Consider the following 19,386-nt stretch of genomic DNA (forward strand, 5'->3'; position numbering starts at 1 on the left):
TGCACACCGCAGCCCATTTTAATTAGAGATCCGAACGCTTGATGACAGCATCCCTGCGGGTAGTCACCTGGTGCATTATGGTGCTGAAATATAAACAGGACAAGCACATCTGGGTTAGCTGGGTTCGGTCCCCACAAATACATCAACTACAGCAGGAAACATGGATGCTTTTTTTTTTAAACACTCCCTTTAGGCACCCTGGAAACCCCTCCTTCCAATCAGACCCCTCAGCCAGCAGCCACATGACTATCGGATACAGGATCGGAGATTTTGTTCCCATTTACCAGTTATGAAATTCTTCAAAAGGAGCCGTGCAGCTCCAGATGCCCGAGGTCCAATTTGCTTACCAGGCGTTGGAAAGGCGCTGTTACATGCAACAGTGTCTGTGCAATGAAATATAACCCAACAGAACAGATCCAGCCGATCGAATGAAACGAGATTTAAAAAAAACAGATGGAGCTTTAGCAAATATAATCACAATGTGCCCGTTTCCATCAAGGCTTTTCACCTGGTTTTAAGCACCATTATTGTGCTTCATGACCTTTTGTGAGAGTATGAAAAGGCTGCAATGTAGAAAATGGCTCAGAAAGGAGAAGTCAGAACCGCTTGTTTCTGCTCACTGAAAGACTTTGGAGCCAGATGCTTTGAACAGTCAGGCAGAGGAAGAGAGAAGTGCGCGGTGCAAGAGAATGTCAAAGTCCCTCTTTTGTCTTGTCTTTCGGAGTACAATGAGTTAAAAAGTGTGTATGTGTGGTGGAAATTCCGAAACAGGAGCCAAAACAGAACAACATTTAAATGGCACACATACTTGGGTTATTAGAACCATTAAATGCCAAGTTAGCGCCGAGCTTTAGCTGCTTATCTGGAGACGGTTGCATTTTGGATGAAGAGACTCTACACGCAAATCGAAGTGGCTTAAGTGATTTATGGGATGTGCCATCTGTAAATTGTCGTTTGGATGTGTGTAGAAGTGCCTGCAGGAATCAATATGTGGGCGTTCACAAGATGATAAAGGCATTTAATGGTCTGTTTGTTTTTGCTGCTAAGAAATAAAACTCTAAAATGTATTTCATTCATCAGCATCAAGGACATTAAAGGAAGAACTTAGTTCTTGAAAAACATTAAACTCACTGAAACTGACTGATTGACTGCAGCTTTTAATGCCACTCTTTTTTCGATAAATGGGGAGTAGAAGAGTGTCTCTGAAGAAGCGGGGCATTTAAGTTCATCAGAGCCATAATGGAGACAGCTGAGACAGGAGGACGAGTTGGAGGCTTTGGGTCAGTGCTCCATGGCTGTGTCGGCATCGTCCTCTTCCTCGTCGCTGGAAGGGTCAAACTCTTCCTCCAACGCTGCTTCTCCTTCCTCGCCCTCCAGTTCCCCTCCGAGCTCGCCAAGCAGCTGCTCCATGTGCTCCATCATTGGCTGGTCGTCGCAACGCAGCTTATTGTACAACTAAGAGGGAGAGAGAGAGAGAGAGAGAGAGAGAGAGAGAGAGAGAGAGAGAGAGAGAGCACAAGAAAGATGCAGAGAAAGAGAGAGAGAGAGAGAGACAAAGACAGAGAGAGAGAGAGACGGTGAGGAGGAAGGTAGTTAATTATTGGATAGAAAATTTGTCACTTGATGGCTGATAACTGCAACATCCCAACCTTGGATGTTTTTAGTCACTAAGTGCTGGGGGGGGCTGGGGGCTGTTTGAAATATCCGCCAGCTGCTGCATCCACTCAGCATGGCGGTCACGGCTTGCAAAGCGCTGGTAAACAATTTTTATCTTTCATTTGGCAAATCAGCACATTTGATACCGTGGTCGGGAGCACGGCGGACAAAAGGAACATTTATCTCCTGCTCTGCCAACATGCGTGTAAACACGCGCGAGCGGGACGCACGTCCTTGTGGGTAAACAAACCGTGTCTGTGAAATAGAACATACGGCAGCGCAAGATAGATAAATGCATTCATGTACATTTATGCACCACAAGCAGGAACAGATTTGTCTTGGTAACACACTCCACTTGTGTGAAATTACTGAGTTCATAGTGGAACCTGGCGCTAAAACTAGTCCCACTTCCCGTAAGGACAATGGGAGTAGCAGCCAATGATAAAGCAATTCACATTCACACCTTTCTTTCAAGAAAGCATACAAGAGGAAAGGAGGCGCAAGTGGGAAAAAGTTATATGATCTTTATTTTTAATTAATTATTGAGCTCCCATCAACACACACTCACACACACGCAGTCAAGTGTCATCAGAGGAGTGTGTGTATGGCTGCTGTGCCCCAGGACTGGTCCCCACGCAACAACACGTCCGCTCAGGACACCAACACTCCCAGGAGAACTCATTTGGGGGTGTGTGTGTGTGTGTGTGTGTGTGTTTGTGTGTGTGCGTGTGATGGAAAAAGAGAGAGGGAAGCAGTCTCTCTCAGTCTCCTTCTAGTGTCACGCACTCGTGGGGGAAAAACAAACAAACAAAAAGACTGATTTTCATTCCGCCAATGTCAGGGTGAAACGCCTGCAGATGTTTATCCGCCACAAACGGTGAATGAAAGTTGGGTTTGGTTTCGGGAGACTCTTCGCCCCAGACGGATAATAAATGCACATGAGATTTCCTACAGAGGGCTGCTGTAAATGTGATGGTGATTGGCATGCATAGACAAATCAGTGATGGAAGCTTAAAAAAAAAAAGAAAAATCCTTTCATAAATAGTTCAAAAGAGCACCTCTGAAAAGCTGCCTGCTAATGATGTGCACATCAGAAATGACTTTAATGTCTGCAGCCTCACAGCTGCCTATAGGAGCCCGTCCACACCTCCTGCTCTGTAAAGATATGCAGTGTTTGGCCTCATTCTACAACAAACTGTTAACCTTAAGCATTATCAAGCACTCTCGTCAGGAATAATCCTGCACTTCGTTATGAAGCCCTGATTTTATAGTACAGCAATGGAAGTGCTGATAGCTATTTTAAAGCTAAAGTCAGTGATGATAATCCCAAAAAAGTGTTCAAACCTCAGATGGCGACAAATGAGGAGATACTGTACGTGAGTGGGGTTTGATGACTAAAGCTTTAAGTATCACACATCCTCATAGCTGGATGTTTCCTATTGCTTCTTTTTGAGGTGAGAACTTAAGCAACTGATTGATCCGACTGTATCCATGGTCCATAATGGGGTTCCTCTGGTCAGCTACTATTGAGCTTCTGCAAACTGAAGAATAAAAAAAGGATTAAATGACCCTCGCTGTATGACAAGCCTAAACCTGCCTCTTTACCTTTGCCTCTGCGGTAGAAAAGGCAGAGGCACCTCCCTGACTCTCATGGCGTGCTGCAGCACATCAGCCTGCATCTAGCTCACTTGAATCCTCACAGCGGTTTTTATGCAGATCGGTCAGCTGCTCTTCCCTAAGGAGGGGAACTTGAGGGCAGCTTCAGGGACACGGAAGGGTAAACGCCTGAGCAGAAGACACAAGATCACGAGAGTCCTCCCTGGCTCCAAGTGTCCTTCCAGCCCCCCCACCCCCAACACAGAGAACTCAGAAAACAAGCACATTAATGTATGAAAAACAGAGCAGTAATTAACCAGAACCATTAAAATCACTGATAAGTTAAGTGTTTACAGCTTAAAAACAGCCATCTAAGGGATTTCATAGAGCCGTCATGAATCAATAACAGGATGTGTCTGCACAATAGGACGTGATCATTCACCGCGGAGCGACGGCATCATTGTAGCAAAACAAACAGCAGCTATTCTTTACACATTCTTCACCGAACACTGCTGAGATCAGCAGCGCCGGGGCGCAAAAAAACCCTAAAAAAATCAGGGGAAAAAAAGGAAAAGGCTCCTCTTATTTGCAACCGTCTGTGCTTTCTCTTCTCGCTTCCATGGCTCAGAGACCTGCTGAGAGCGGGAGCGAGAGAACGCCACGTACAACTTTTCTCCCTTCCAGCTCCGCGCCTCTGCTGAAAGCTCCACGCTCCACAACGGCTGCGGAGACGGGCGGTGAAGGTGCGTTGACGGGATTTGCTCTCGGGGTCTCCTACTCCATCGCGGGGTCCCAAACGCAAGACGATCTGAATCCACGCGAGTGTGAGTCGGCGTGTGGCTTTAAACACGCACCTGGTGGGGCTAAATTACCACCAGCTGCCGAAATATTTCACCCTCGTGGCACCGTTAACAAGGCTCCATCGACACAAGGAATAATCCACCTGTGACCACATACTTACTTAATATTTCACTACTACTTACTTATTTTGTAAAGAATACTGTTGCTGAGTGTAATAAGTAGGGTCATAAACACTAATGCTCCATTCCTGTAGAAAATAGCTGCCTTTTCCTGCATTTCGTTGTCGAAATTTGCTTTTAAAACACCTCTACAGCCCGAATAAAGACATGCTGATTACGTGGCGAGAGCATAATCATTTCAATCACCGTTCACCCTTTCCCCTCCACATCTGTGCTTCTCGAAATCCCCTTCTTGTCCTGCTTTAGCGCTCGTTTTCATGCATCTGCAGAGTTTATCCATTTGACCTTCCAGTCAGGCAGATGGATTCGTCTTTATCTCATATTCAGGCTCGCATCCATATGAATGTCTGGCATCTCGCCCTGCTCTGGGCTTCTCTCTGTGGCGCCTCTACTGTACATTTCTTCATTAGCCAGAAAGCAATAATTCATTCCATTTGTTTCAACGCAGCTGCTTCTGGAGCTCCAGCTCGCTCCGTCACACACTCGTATTTCTTGCCTGGCGGAGGTTAAACCTGGCAGCGTCTTGAACGGGAACGACTTGAGAGGCCAGACCAGACACACACACACACACACACACACACACACACCTGCATGCAACTTAACACTGCAGTCCCCCAGTCACATCCTTGGAAGGAAAAAGGCATTAAAATTACATGACAAGCACCTCGGTCCAACCCCGAGATGCCGGCTGCACTCCTGGGATATCCGTTCAGACCAATCAGGAAAGAAAAGCTTTTGACCTCCGGTTGCCACCGCTGTCTTTGTGCACCGTGAGGCCCACACACACACACACACACACACACACGCACGGAACGCTCTCCTCTGTGCATACACGCCGCATCCTTCCTCAATCACACCTTATGTGCCCGAGACTCAAATTCCATTTCACGTCCGGTTTGCTATCGATTTTGCCCTCGCTATTCACCGGCTGCCCTATTCCGCCTGCCCCCCCCCACCTTCACCACACAACCACACGCACAACAGACACACACTCCACATCCAATCTGTTCCATTCCTCACCTCCTCTTTCATTTGCTCACTCACGCTCCTCTTCCACACTTCTGTCCCATCCTTAACCCATCCATTATTGTTTATCTTGTCTTTTTAGAGCATTGCGGTTGAAGGCAATGTGTGTGTGTTTGTCTTTGGGTGTGTTTGTGCAGGAGAGAGAGACCGAGCCAGAGAAACAAAGACAGCAGAAGCGAGACTATCGCTCACAGATGAGAGGGATAATAGAAACATTTATTACCGAATAACTGCTGGATGGGGAAGTTGGCATACGGACCCACTTCACATGCACGCTTGAACATAAGGCGCAGCTGCGTGCTGTGGTGCACTCTCAGGAAAACACACAATTCATAACGTATGCAGAGAATGTGCTGGTGCCAAAACAAGCCGGTGGGTTTTGAGGTCTCATTTCCATGTTGGAGCCTATTTTATCTAGCAGACTGACTCATCATTAATAATTAACTGGGATGCTCAGATGCAGAAGCTTTGATATGGATGGGGGACGTTTCATGACAGTCCGAGTTTTACACGGCAAAGGTCGATGGCCATCGCTCACCCTGTGGTTTCCACTTTAAGGGAAATCTCTCTTTAAATTAGGTACAAGATGGAAAATCTTGAAACTTATCAAGATTTGAAACCGGTTTGTTATTTATAGAAGGAAGACCCTGTTGTTGTTAATAGTCTTTGGATGCTATCCTGAATCTCATCTAGGACACGTTCCCATTTGTGGAGAAGATTTACCTTTTAATGGTTTAAACATCTTTGGTGTGCATTCTCATGTAGTAATGAAGTGCCAGCAAGCTGTTTCCTCTCTGTTCAGACTCACCTTTTCAGGTTTTTCATTGTTCTGCACCAACTGATTCACTTGCCCCACCCCTGTAACCAGCCATTCGCCTTTTTAACATATTCCCATCAACAAATGAACAATTTTTGAATTCTTCTTTTCTGATGCACCTGCTTCTTTTATAAGTGGATCAAGCACTATTCTTATCTTTAAATCGCCTTAAAATGCATTGTTTTGCTAGCTCAAAGCCTATCTCGGGTGTAGGGGACAGTAAGAAGTGACATAGAAGGGGGAAAAACACATAGGAGAGGAGGGGTGTGTGTGTGTGTGTGTGTCATCTATCAGTCGCTGCCGTCTGATTTACAAGCATATTGGATTTTAGTCTCACATGATTCAAAGCTCTATAGAAGAGCTGCTGTTAGACAGAATGAGTGAATGAAGAGAAATATCGCTCTGCATGTGGGAGGGTGTGTGTGTCTGTATGTTTGTGCAAATGCAGGAGAGAGGAGGTTATGTGCAGAACTCTGACATAAAGATGTTTTCAACAAAAACAAAGCGTGGTGAGGATTGGAGGAAATGACTTCGAAAATGGACACAATTATATCACTTTGCAGGAAGCAGCAGCTGGTTTAAAAGTCTATATCCCCCCCCCAAGTCTAATTTTCTGTGAAATACCTTCTTAGCGTTGGTCAGGTACGACCTGGCAGCCTCCTTCAGCGCCCGCCGCTCTTCCTCTTCCTCCTCGCTCCTGGGTCTTTCCTGTCCTCCTTGCTGCTCTGGTAGTTTTTCCAGCTGAAGGTAGCAAACCCAGCCGGAGAGATACCACACCTGAGAGTGACAAGACAGGAGAGTGATTGGTGATGGGGGGGGGGGGATCCAGACAGACAGGATGTAAGTTACTGAGCCGTGAGAAGGGAAACATATCTGTTACTCTGCTGGAGTGTCTTTGCATGAAATCCTACATTTCCATTTGACATTATTGTTCTCACACATAAACGCTCTCTCTCTCTCTCTCTCTCTCTCTCTTTCAGAATACATGCATATAAGTGAATATATAGCTGTTTTTAATGAGATGGATATTGTTGTATCGCTAAAAAAAATTAAACTATGTCTCTAAGCTTCCGACATAGTTACTAAACAAGAACTATTTGAACATCATTATCTGCTCCCCTGGTTGAGCAGCCAGGTCGTCATGGCGATGACATATACAACACAATCATCCTGACAAAGCAACGGCCCTTGTTGTCATGGTTCTATAAGCAACAGCGCAGAAGATTTCAAAACAAGATGTGACTGAAGTGCAGACATTCATCATTCGCAAAAGTCTCGGGGGGCTCAAAGGGATTTGTCCCACATAGTGTGGTGATTACGACAAGGATAGGGAAAACAGCTTCAGATGACCGCTTAACTCTGGAGTCTGTGTACATCAGTCAACGCCATCTGCTTATCAGCCATCTGCACGGCAGCCACCTTCACTTCCTGCCTGTGTGCGGCTCCTTCCTGCAATCAGGTGACTTTAGCAGCTCTTGGCTTGTGTTAACATGTGTACGTCAGAGTGGAACCTGCTATTTCTGTCAACCGAAACGCCATTAATAAACTGTAGGGACCGACAACCATATAGACTCACATTCACACCTGTGGGCGAATCAGAGGATCCGGATAAATATGGCTTCCACAAGTGGGAGGAAGCAGTGATGATGGGCAATGCTGCTCTCTGAATCACTTGAAAAAAAGATTTAAACACGTATTCCCCATCCCTGAAACCTAAAATGCTGTCGCGTATGTACATACTGGCCAATATGTGTCGCCACTGATACAAAGACCTTCTGGGAAGCTAACTGAGAATAAATAACTGAACTACTGTTGCACTTAAGCTCAGGTTTTGCTGCCGTGTGAGTGAACGTTGTCACATTCTTCAGAGGCAGACGGACGCACGTCGAGTACGAATCCCCCTAGTACAGTAATCAGATTTTCAGAATTTCTAAAACGCAACCTTTGTTTGCCATCTCATTTGAAAACAATCATTTTTCCTGGAGCTCAAATAGCGATTGTTGCATATTTACTGATAAATAAGCACCTTCAAAGACACACACTTGGTTTTCCCTCCTTGTAATCATGCATTTCTCGCCTACATAATCAAATACATGGTGCTACGCTTGCTTTCCCACCCATAAACACAATCAAGCTCTACTTTGTGAACTCTGAGGTGTGCGTGTGTGTTTGTGTGTTCCTCTCATCTGAGGCCAAAGATCACCCACCCACTATTCTACAAGCACCAAGACACAAATATTAGCTTTATTCATTATTCATCGAGGGCAGAGGCAGCGGGGACCCGCACCTCTGCCAAATCAACCATTTAGCTAACAAACACATCAATGCATGCCACGCTGGAATCAGAACTGCCGCCCCGCATGCTGAGTGGGAGGCTACACCCTGCAGACATACTTATCAGAGGCACAGCAGCGCCAGATAAATGCAGTAACGTTGCAGAACCGACAGCATGACAGGTTCTTCACCAAAATACAGTCAGTGAATGCAAAGTTAGGGACGTGTTTGTGTGGATATTAGGCTACTTTTTTTATAAACTTCAACGTCTCCACAAAGGAGAAGAAAAGCCCGCGCGAGCAGAGCAGGAGACTTTGTTACAGATGGTCAACTTTTAGCTCATTAAGAACTTCAGAAAAGGGAAAAAGAAATCGCTCCTTTCCCACACACAATCAAATAAAGGCTGCGTCTGTCAATCAAATCACCGGCGCTATTGTTATTTAAAAGGGAAGACACATCTCCCTTCCCATACGGTGCTGCTGAAGGAAGAACAAAAGCATCAAGAGTGAACAGAATACCTTTGAACCGAGAATTGCAAGGAGCCGCCGCAGTTGTTTGCGCAGGCTTAACGTTTTATAAGGTTCCAACTTTAAGAGAGACAAGAGTAATGGAGGCGGAGGCGAGTGCTCACAACTTCCCTCTAACAGGAGGAAATAACTAAGCGAGCGGGACAAAGGGGAAAGAGTGTGATGGCTCCGACACACTTGTGTGACTCCAGCAATGTGTGTGATGTGAGCCGACAAAACCCTCTCTGGCCATCGGGACTGGTGGCTGCATCGATGCAGAACTGGCTGCGGGCCCATTCAGAATGGAGTGTCACAGCTGTGCATCTCTCCAGCAAAGTTTAAATGTTCACCCCCCTGATGACTGCTCTCAATCTGTCAGCTCGGGCACTGTGGGGAGGGGGCGGAGGGGCGGGCTGAGCCCGTGGGGGCGCAGGGTGTAAGACAGAGAGATGCCGCTGTGACTCTCAGTGGCGCACCTTCTGTTCCTCCGCCGCTAACGGAGGAGATGTGGACGCAGTGACAGCTCAGGGGTTTGTGCCAAAGCACAGAAAATACTGCCGTTTGCTAATAAGCGAGTGATGAGAGCGAGCGAGGCGTGGAGAGAGGTAATGGAACAGCAGAGAGCGTAGAAGTCCTTTATGGAGTGGGGAAAAAAACTGATTGGTACAAATGGAATAACGATGGCTAGTGTGTGTGTTCACTTGCTGGGTTTCCATTGCATTTTGAAATGCAGAAAACCTAAATAGTGCAAAAAATAACTGGTAATGGAAACACCTGAATTTCAAAAAACCTCTCAAATATCCCTAAAAGGTTGCCACACTTTCATGAGGAGGAATTTCAGACATATCGATTTAGAAATATATTGCAAAAGCGCGTTGGAACCACCTTTTTTTGGCATTTACCTGACGCAGTCACATGAGCAATTATCTAAGAGAAATGGCAATGCTGTATAAATGGACAGAAAATGGTGCTTTAAAAAAATACATTCAGCAATTTCAAAGGCCTCTGGCACATCTGGGAAACGCATTAATCCTTTCGTTCATTTATGGCATATGGCTTCTGTTTAGGCACCAGCTCCTGAGGGCAGGACAAGTCTGGTGCAACAGGAGGCAAAAAAGCATCTCATAGATCATGAAATGTTGTAGGGTGAAGTCTGGCATGTTGAATCAACAGATGAGCTGGCCCACGCTCAAAATCCTCTCCCAGAATTCCCTTATACGTGGCCTTTGCCGCACATTTTGCAGATGAACTCTCGTCCTTTGCCTTCTTCTTTTCTTTAATATTGTCAAGGCAACCGCTGTCGATGCAACAACAACAGTACCAGTCCCGAGTCGAGACACCATCAGGAAGTTAAGGACAGAATCTTTCTACAACACTAAAAACCTTCTCAGCTGTAACCATAGCTTGTAACAGCTGCACGCTGCACACTGAGATCATGATTTGGAACAGAAAGGTTGCTCTGTCTCGGTACAATGCTGCACTGTTTTACAGTGTAAATGTTCTCCATCTGCACGCAGGGTCTCTGGAGCCAATGGTTCTCGGTCCCATCTCCCACCAAATCCCTTTTCCCCAGATTGCTCAGACTGGCCGCGGTGCCAACTCTGAGAGCATCTAATTCAGAGCAACGAAGGCCACAAACCTTCAGCGCAGCAGGATGTGTTTAAAGCCTTCCTCAGATCTGCGTTCCAATACAATGAAAATCCACAAATGATAAAAATCAGTCTGAAAACATTTCGACTGTACTGTTGCTCTGTCTAGGTGGCCTTGTTATAGGCAGTGATGATGTGAGGTTTTCTGCTCCTGACAGTTACAAAGAAACTGGCATAAAAGAAAATCTCTGCTTACCTGAACGACCTCATCATCCTCTTCTAGAAGGCCCTCCAACACGTCCACGGCCATCTAATAGGGAGGGAGGAGAGGGATACGGGAGGTGGCAGAGAGACAAGGATTTATAAAATCAAACTGACATCAGAGCTGTTGGATCAATCAGAGTGATTAGACGGTCAGATAAGTGTCTATAAGGTCAGAATCACATGCACAGCGGAGTCGATAGCAACAAGGCAACAGATGCAGCCATCGATAGACTCGCTCTCCAGTGCTAATCACACGCTCGCTGGTTCGATAGGCCCTTTAATCCATTTACTAGAATTAACTATGTGCTGTATTCACTGTCACCGTTGCTCCGCAGGCCCCCGCAGGCCCCCACAGGTCCCCACAGACACGCACACACTCTGTGACCAGGGCTGATGTGACAAAAACAGTTTCTGCCTCATTCTCAGTGACCTTTTTCATAACGTGTCACCGTCTGGGTCAGTTTTTGTGGGACGTTTCTATTACAGGCGGCACACAAGGTGAGCCTGTATGTTTATCGTGCTTTTCTCCTTGTGGTTTTGGTGTGTTTGTGTGTGTGTGGGTGTGTGCGCGCTTGTGCCTCTAGATGATATATTGATTTTTTTTCAACTTCAGGTTGGAGGCAACTGTTAGCCATTCACCCATGGTGAAGGGCAAAAATAAAAGACGTACGTGTCCTGGTATGTGTGTGTGAATGAACACACACACACACACACACATACACACACAGTGAGCAGTCTTATTAGAGCTGTAGAGTTTTATAAAATATTCCTGGTCCTGCTCATATTCGACCCAGACTAACAGCTATATAGAGTCGTGCAGATTGAGGTACCAGGATTCTGGTCCACCTGGTTAAGAGTGGGCAACTTAGACATTCCAAGGATGAAGCTGATTGATTGCTGAATCAATTATTAACCAAGAACCGAGTGTCCTTATTTAATGAATGGCTAATTAAAAATACACAATTGGAAAAAGGCGCTAATCCCAGGTGATGTGGAAAGGAGTCATGCCCAGCGTAAAAATGATCCACTTGACTTTCACTTAATCACACCAATGTGAAACAAGCAGACACAGCAGTTGGAGGCGGGAGAGATAAGAGTAAAGGTCCGCCTGCTTATTAAAACAAGTGAGAGCGTCGGCCGTTTTGGTGAGACCAAAATAGAATCGGAGATATCCAGGAGTCGGGATAAGTGTGCAACAAACCATTAGATCATCTCCAACCATACTTCTTCCTAACTACACTGGTCAACCCCGGGGCGAGTGATTAAAGATTCAGAGAGTCTAAAGCTGCTTCACGCTCTAAACAACAACAAGATTAATATTCCTGAGGAGATAAGGGGAAGATAGGGGGCAATATAGAGGAGAAAAATGAGGAAAATTGGACGGGATGTTGGAAGGAAAGTAACTAAACAACAGTGCACAAAAGGGACGCACAGTTTGTACATGCTGCCCTCTTTATTTCAAGACCTGTATGAGGGGGGGATGCAGCACTCAGGGGAGGAACTCGTTTATAATGGCCAGAGAGAGTGTGTTGGAGGGGGGGGCAGAGAGAGGGAGAGAGAGATTTCCAGGCAATTTTATTTAACAGAATCATTTTACCAGAGTGCACAGCAGAGACAGGAGAAAGACAAATCACTTACAAGTGAGGGCACTGGCGTATCACCACACAGACAGCCGTTCAAAAACACACACACACGTTCACACACACAAGCAAATCCCAAGGATGTTAGCGATAAACCGCAACGTTGCAGAGAAGAAGGAGCGCTTCTTTGCGATTTCCTCTGAATGAAGGAAATCTTTGGCGGACAACTTGACAGCAGACAAAATGTGACAGCAGCAAATAAGCAATCACCGGCTGCCATGACAGCCGTGTTGCTCAGACACCTTAATGGCTGCCAGAGGAGGCATCTGTCTATCCGTCAGTCTGTCTGCTGTGTTGTCAGTGAATTATTGACGACGGGGGGATTGCTGATGATGTCACGGCAACAGTAAAATTCCATTTTATTATCAGATACTGTCAGTAATTACCCTCCTATATACCTCCATATATTCTGAATGTTTCTGTAATAACTGGTTGATGACTGTCAGCACTTGACTAACTGTGTGTGATGGAATATGAGAGAAATAACCACTGACAGAGGGTAACACATATTCCAAATTGTATTGACAATTCAAAGAAAAGCAGCACACCTTTTCATTTTAGAGTATTTTCACACAGCCAGAAGTAATCAAATGAAAACATTAATGAATTGATTCAACCTTAATGAAACCGCTCAAAAACAGCAACTCCTAAAGGACAAGAATACTTTCCCCATTATCTCTGTTACGCTGCTTTCAAGTACCCCCGCCATTCCACTCAATTTGCATTACAGTTACGGAAATGGCAAACTCATTTGGCACACATTAACGTGTTTCTCTTCCAAAACAATCAAACGGGCCTTTAATTGAAAATTGACTTTCATTTCCTTCCAAATTAAGTGTCACAGATCTGTGTGTTTCTGAGGCGGAGGACAAATGGGGGAAAGCATCTGTCACAAAAATTATGTTTTCAAGAATAAATTAGTTGCCACTGGTTTTAGTGCTCATTTATTCACAAAAAAGGCACAATGCAGCAACATCACGTGCCACTGTCGCCACACGTTTTAGCTGTAAAAGCTCACATGCGGCATAATTAATGTCATGGATTCATGCGGGGAGTCTGAGTGCCTCTTTGTGAACGAACTTTTCAATCTTTCTGCTACTGTTAATATGCTGCCAACAACAGGGATAAATCACACCTCGGGCGCTAGAAACACTGCTTCTGAATCCTTCACCTTTACGGCTAAGATCTGGATCTGTTTGAGCCGAACAGAACACTGAATGGCAAGAATATAGACCGTCTCTGCAGCGGCAACCTTCAAAAACACGAGTGTACAAATTGAAGGTGGAAAGCTTGGCGCACTTTCTTTCCTACAGCAAATATATTTCTGGAGTGTGTGTTTAAGAGGTGTAGGGATGGGATAGAGTTCCTTTCGTTCTTGCTAGAGAGACCGGGGTGCACAAAACAGGTTCTTCAGCTCCTCTTTCACATTCGGTTCATACAGTACAGCTGGTGACGGGACGCAGCTACGACCCAGCTCGTGTCGACCAAACACTATAGCAAAATATTCATGATTTTTGAGAGGGGGAAAAAAAAAACACTTAAAAGTGCGCAGTGTGTGTTTTGGAACTGACGGCAGCGAGACGAGGATGAAGACAAATGACGTGTCAGAAACCGTAGAGCAAAACTTTGTCATTTCACTGATGCACCAGACAGGCCATCGCACGGGCGCAGCGGCACATAGCCGCAGAGGGCTGCGTTAGAAACGGGATGTGTGTGTGGTAGGGGGGACTCTACTTTTGTTTTCCTGCTGGTAATAGCTGCCAGCCAAAAACCAGCCAAAATTACTACAGATTCTGTCATCGTGTCAAAAAACGGTGGCAGCAATCATAAAAAGCATACTACACAGCTCAGTGATGAACTGATGAAAACAGTAAAATCAGGGACATTCGAATGGTAAATAGGAGAAATTTTATCACACCCGATACAGGCATCCATCAGAATTAAGCTTTTTTTCCCCTCCTTCACATCCCTCCTCCCCTCGCCTTTGCACCCGGTACCCCTGTCCTTCTCAGTAAATACCACTCTTTAATTATTGACGCTAAACTCCGGGAATAAACAGCGACCCCGGCCCGCCAACCACAATTGTTATTCACTAGAAAGAAAAATTCACCCAGACGCACCCAAACGTTACCTGGTATTCCGCGGCCTCAATGAGGAGCTTGGCGGTCGTGATGCGGGATTCGTATGGAGGGATGTTGCTCTGGGGAAGAAAGGAAAGGAAGAAGCTATGTTGTGTGTGAGAATATAGTTCTAAAATTGTCAGATGTTAACATTCGGAATCTGTGCGGCTGTTAATCGCAGCTCAGGTTTGACAGGCTGTGTTCAGATCTGCCTGCTACTGAGGAGAAAAGTCAAATCATCACCCCAGGCCATCTCATATTTGCATCTGAATGAAAACATATACTGCTAGTTGTTGTTCACAATGCAGCTTTTTCAAATTCCCTGAGGTAATGACCCAACTACTTTCAAAAACATTTAGTTTTGTCTGTTTTTCACTTTCTTCACAGAATACAAACACGGTTTACATCTTTGCCGTTTGCTTTTGCCTTTTGGTTTTTTTTTAGTACCTCCTTTTATTAGCTCTTTTCTTTTATCTCTTCTGGTGAGCTTATGTTTGCGCTTGCTGCAAAGAACACTGTAACAATCCCATCAGGGGAAAGAGCTGAGAACTCCTCCTAAGAAGTGGATCTCAGGAAGCCCAGTTTGCCACAGCACTGCTCTAACTCACCTGCGTGTCCTCGTCTGTGCTGGAGGCTGCATCCTGCTTCTGGACAGGAAGCCACAGTTCCACACTCTTCAACAGGTACTCTTTGCCCTCCTAAAAACACCAAGATTCAAGTGTGATTTATCTGCTGCAGATGTGCATGTGGCTTTCATTTTAAGTTGGGGTGTCTATTAAATCAAAGGACTCCACAATAAATTTGCTGGATACTAGCCACTATGATTGAAGCTAGCCTGACCCCTACAGCACACAGCTGGTATTACACCTTAAAGATAGTTACGCCTGTCAAGAATAATTTCCTGCACATTGGTATTGGTGCATGATCCCTGTGCACACATACACTTGATAAATGGGTCCATTTTATTTCAAATATAAACTGAAAGTGTTTTTTGAAGTGTCTGTTTTTCCCCACATCTTCCAGCTAACAAAAGTAGCAATGAAAGGATCTCGACATTAAGGCTACACCAACACTGTTACCAGCATCAGTTATCCAATTAATACTGCATGTGTACTCTCCCTTGTGATCATAAAATCATTCCGGTGCAACACCGCCACCTTTACAACAGCAGTAACTCAGCACAGAGGTAAGCAAGTGAAGGAGTCCTGTCAGCTGTGCAAAGATGTGTGGTGATAAATGAAGGCCAAAAGCCACCTAAAACGTGTGCTCACCCAACTTATCAGGAAGGAAGGGTGAAAACGATTTCTTTTGACACGAGTAAATTGATAACGCATCTGGACTGAACTTTGCTGGAGTAGCAAGAAAAATGTTCAGAGTTGAACATAACAGAGTCCATTACCCAGTTTGCTCTCCGTGATAACAGTCCATTATTTGTTGCTAAAAGACAGCATTTGGACTTCTGAATGATGAGATGTGAGACCCCCAGCTGTCACAGCTTCACAGACTCAATGTTGAGAGGGCTGCACACTTTGTGAAGAAGCACGTGATCTCAGTGTTTTGCACAAAAATCTCTCAGATCCCTTCATGCACAGTTGAAAAAGATTTTGTTGACATCTTTTGTAAGCATCACTCTTCTGTTTCTACATCTTCCACTCTGTGAATTGCTGCAGAAGGTCGCCTGCTATAGCAGCACACAAGGGCGAAAGTCAGCAGGCAACAATCCACATCAAATAACTCTGATTTTTTTGTTCACCCATAGTTCCCTTAAGAAGAATGCTGATAAAAGCAGTATTGAAGTGCATGTGTACTATATGACCTCAATGATCAGGCAAGTAATTAACATTTCTCTCCTGACCTGTCAGCATAAATGCATAATATATGTCAATGCCGTGATTAACGACGTCCGATTCAATTTTCTCAGGATAAAGTAGCTCAGCATATTTCTTTTTTAATATGGGATAATTCATTTTTACTCTGTGTGTGTGTGTGTGTGTGTGTGTGTGTGTGTGTGTGTGTGTGTGTGTGTGTGTGTGTGAGCACGCACGCGCTGACCTGATTTCTCTCTGTGCTGAACAGGTAACTGGCCATGAGCTGAAGTGCCTCGGGATTGTCGCTCTGATGCTGTAACGCTCTCTCAATGAACTCTCTGCACTTGTCTGCTGCTCCCTCCTCCATGCTAGAGGAAAACCAATACAAAACCAAAGCAAAACACATACAAGTTTCAACACAGTGCAAAAATAAAAATAAAAATCCAATTGCGTTGAGCATCCATGCTGCCGTACCAAAGGTCAGACAAGTAAATCTCAGCAAGTGAACAGTAGGCAACACAAACGTCCTTCACTGTGGGGAGCTCAGGGTCGTCCTGTGGTGCTGCAGCAGCTCCGGCCTGAGTCTGGGTAAAAACAACAGGCCGGCTGTTAGGGTTAGGGTTAGGGTTAGGGTTAGGGTTAGGGTTAGGGTTAGGGTTAGATTGTCGCTAACCCTAACCCTAACCCTAACACGCACACACACTTAAAACACAATAGAGTCAACAGCAATGCACAGTCCAGATGTCTGCAGGAGCCCAACACATTTATGCACGATGAGCATGACATGGCTTTTATTTGTAAGGTGTATTTTAAATGAAGATTCTGGTAACTGAAACATCTACTCGATGTTTCTGTTTTAGGTCAGCACAGAATGTGGTAAGAAAGTCATCTGCCAAACTTCAGTCACCGATTCCTTTAAACACAGCTAAAAGCTGCAAATATAATCATAATTGTAGTACCATATCTTGGATTATAGGCTTTTAAAACAATAGTATATTAAGATGTTGTTTATATAGCATATATTTATATATTAATAAAAGAGCATTTTAGTTGATGAGATTTCAAATCTATTTGGTTTTCTGTTTTGTCTTTGTTATAAAAGTTTAAATAAGTGGAAGAACAGACAAATACTTTTAATACAATAAAAAGATTATCAAGTCATCTAGATTGTTATAAATATAAATATTTAAGTGAATGTTAATATTCAATGGTTCTAGCCTATAAAAAATAAATGTGTGTACTTATTTTGTGGTGGTTGTATTGGTTGTATTTCAGAACCAGCGTACTGAAATCATAGTATTGTTATCATTTAATTTCACAGACGGACGGACGGACAGACATACAGAAATCTTTCTTAGACACTGTATATCTCTGTTTAGCCCTAGAGAATATGTATCTTAACACAGATAAGACAGATTAACTTAATTAATCAAATCAAATATCTCAAATGCCACAAAGGTTTTCTTAACATCATAAGGGGGAAACTTAGCTTAGCTTAGCTGAAGGAAAAAATAAAATACAGCGCTGCTTGAGAGTATATGAACACCTTTGGCAGATGCACGTTTATCAATTGCATCTATTTGTTTAGTAGGAGTTGTTTAAGTAGCCCAAAAAAAAAAAATCAACCACCTTTGCTGAAATAAATGATGAAACTCTCTTTTTGGAAGGTGTGTTTTCCAAGTGGGATTTGGATATAAGTGTAATAAGAGTATTTTAATGTGTTTTTTTTCCCCAAAGACAGTGACCATGTCTGGAGGGTTCACAAACTTTGAAGCAGCACTGTATGTCGCTTATTTCTGGTATTAAGATATAAGTTTCCGGTCTCCATCCTTCACAACACAACGCCGATGGAGTGAGCACCGGTTACACTCACTGTCATCTGTTGATTCAAAGCTGAGAGCAGGACCTCTATCCCTCTGGTGTAGAAGTCCACAGCCTCCTGGCCTGTGTGAATCTGTCCAAGGTACATGTATTTGCTGTGACCAACATCTGGACTCAACGCCACAGCATGCAGAAAAACGTAAACTGCAATGTCAAGGAGGATAAATCCATAAATGCATCCAAATAGCATAGCCAAAAGAAAAAAATGAATGTCTTTGAATAATTTAGACAAATAAGTTGCAACCAAAAGCAAAGGATATTTCTTTGGCTTTATGCGTGTTTCCAAGTTCTGAGTATATGTGTCCCAGCATGTCGAGAGCTTGAAGGTTGTTGGACTCTATATCCAGGGCTCGTTGGCAGAAGAGACTGGCCATCTCAAAATCAAAGGTATCTATGCATTCCTCTGTCTGCACAGGGAGGATCAATCCATGCAGCTCATTAGAAACAAGGCAATTCATCACAAATACTCTACAATTACAGCTAATTTTGTTGCTGTGGCTCTCTAATCACTGTCACCTTTTCTAGTAGTTGTTGAACTGAGTACTTCTCAGACGTCTTCTTTTTAGCCTTTTCATGCATTCTTACTTTCATTCTTTCCTGTGGTGTCAACCCAACAATCCCTGCATCTTAAAAGAAAAACAAGTTAATATTTGTACAGAAAATGAATAGAAGCCATATGTTCTACTCAAGCAACATTGTGTTAACTCCTGATTTAGAGGTTGACGTTACATCCTGAGAGTAAATTTAAAAATGAACCCCTGAATTACCCCGGTTTGGGCGGTTGTCTTTTCTTTTCGGTTTATTTTTCTTTTTTCCTTTTGCTTGTCCTCCCATTCCGCTAAAATATAATCTTAAACGTGAGATTCTTCTCCTTTAACAGACTTTCCAGTAGTCAAAATCGAACTAACGCGTGGAAAGCAATAATGACGAACGCCAATGCGCATGCTCGGTGCCGTGACAGACGTATTCTACGGAGAGCGATAACGGACAAAAGATCTCTGGTTTAATATCACATTCTTTTTTTTAAATCAACTCTTGGTATTATTCTACTTGTTGCTCTAAAAATAAACAGTCGTATTTAGTTTTGTCAGAGGCAAAATAAATTATTTACCTAATCCATCCTTTAAATGATGCTTACAGGCGGGTGCTAGGTAGATTGATGCATTCAAGGACCAGTGAAATGACGCGTTGAGGCCGGACCCCTTGACGTCGTTGTCTATTTCTCCATT

The 19,386-nt window shown here is 44.2% G+C and overlaps 1 protein-coding gene across 2 annotated transcripts; it reads right to left on the reverse strand.

The window, feature by feature from the left end:
• Positions 1–19,131, reverse strand: si:dkey-12j5.1 (uncharacterized). Of its 2 annotated transcripts, none has more exons than XM_057046500.1 (11): positions 18,925–19,131; positions 18,674–18,783; positions 18,418–18,564; positions 18,150–18,296; positions 16,751–16,860; positions 16,521–16,644; positions 15,077–15,166; positions 14,480–14,548; positions 10,701–10,754; positions 6,700–6,852; positions 1–1,455 (listed from the first exon to the last, which is right to left on the reverse strand). In XM_057046500.1, exons 1-11 carry the CDS (start codon positions 18,989–18,991, stop codon positions 1,282–1,284), a joined length of 1,245 nt encoding a protein of 414 aa, XP_056902480.1. In that variant the 5' UTR covers positions 18,992–19,131; the 3' UTR covers positions 1–1,281. The 2 variants fall into 2 exon arrangements, with proteins under 2 accessions (XP_056902480.1, XP_056902481.1); XM_057046501.1 differs by having other exon boundaries at positions 18,674–18,777; positions 18,925–19,102.
• Positions 19,132–19,386: the final 255 nt, after the last annotated feature.

Source organism: Takifugu flavidus, chromosome 10 (genome assembly GCF_003711565.1).
Source record: "Takifugu flavidus isolate HTHZ2018 chromosome 10, ASM371156v2, whole genome shotgun sequence".
Taxonomy (NCBI): domain Eukaryota; kingdom Metazoa; phylum Chordata; class Actinopteri; order Tetraodontiformes; family Tetraodontidae; genus Takifugu; species Takifugu flavidus.

Coding starts and splice junctions, on each gene's coding strand:
- si:dkey-12j5.1 (XM_057046500.1), bottom strand. CDS start 18,991: ATGGGAGGACAAGCAAAAGGAAAAAAGAAAAATAAACCGAAAAGAAAA. Junction 18,784..18,924: donor AGACAACCGCCCAAACCGGG/GTAATTCAGGGG, acceptor TTTTCTTTTAAG/ATGCAGGGATTGTTGGGTTG. Junction 6,853..10,700: donor AGGATGATGAGGTCGTTCAG/GTAAGCAGAGAT, acceptor TGTCACTCTCAG/GTGTGGTATCTCTCCGGCTG.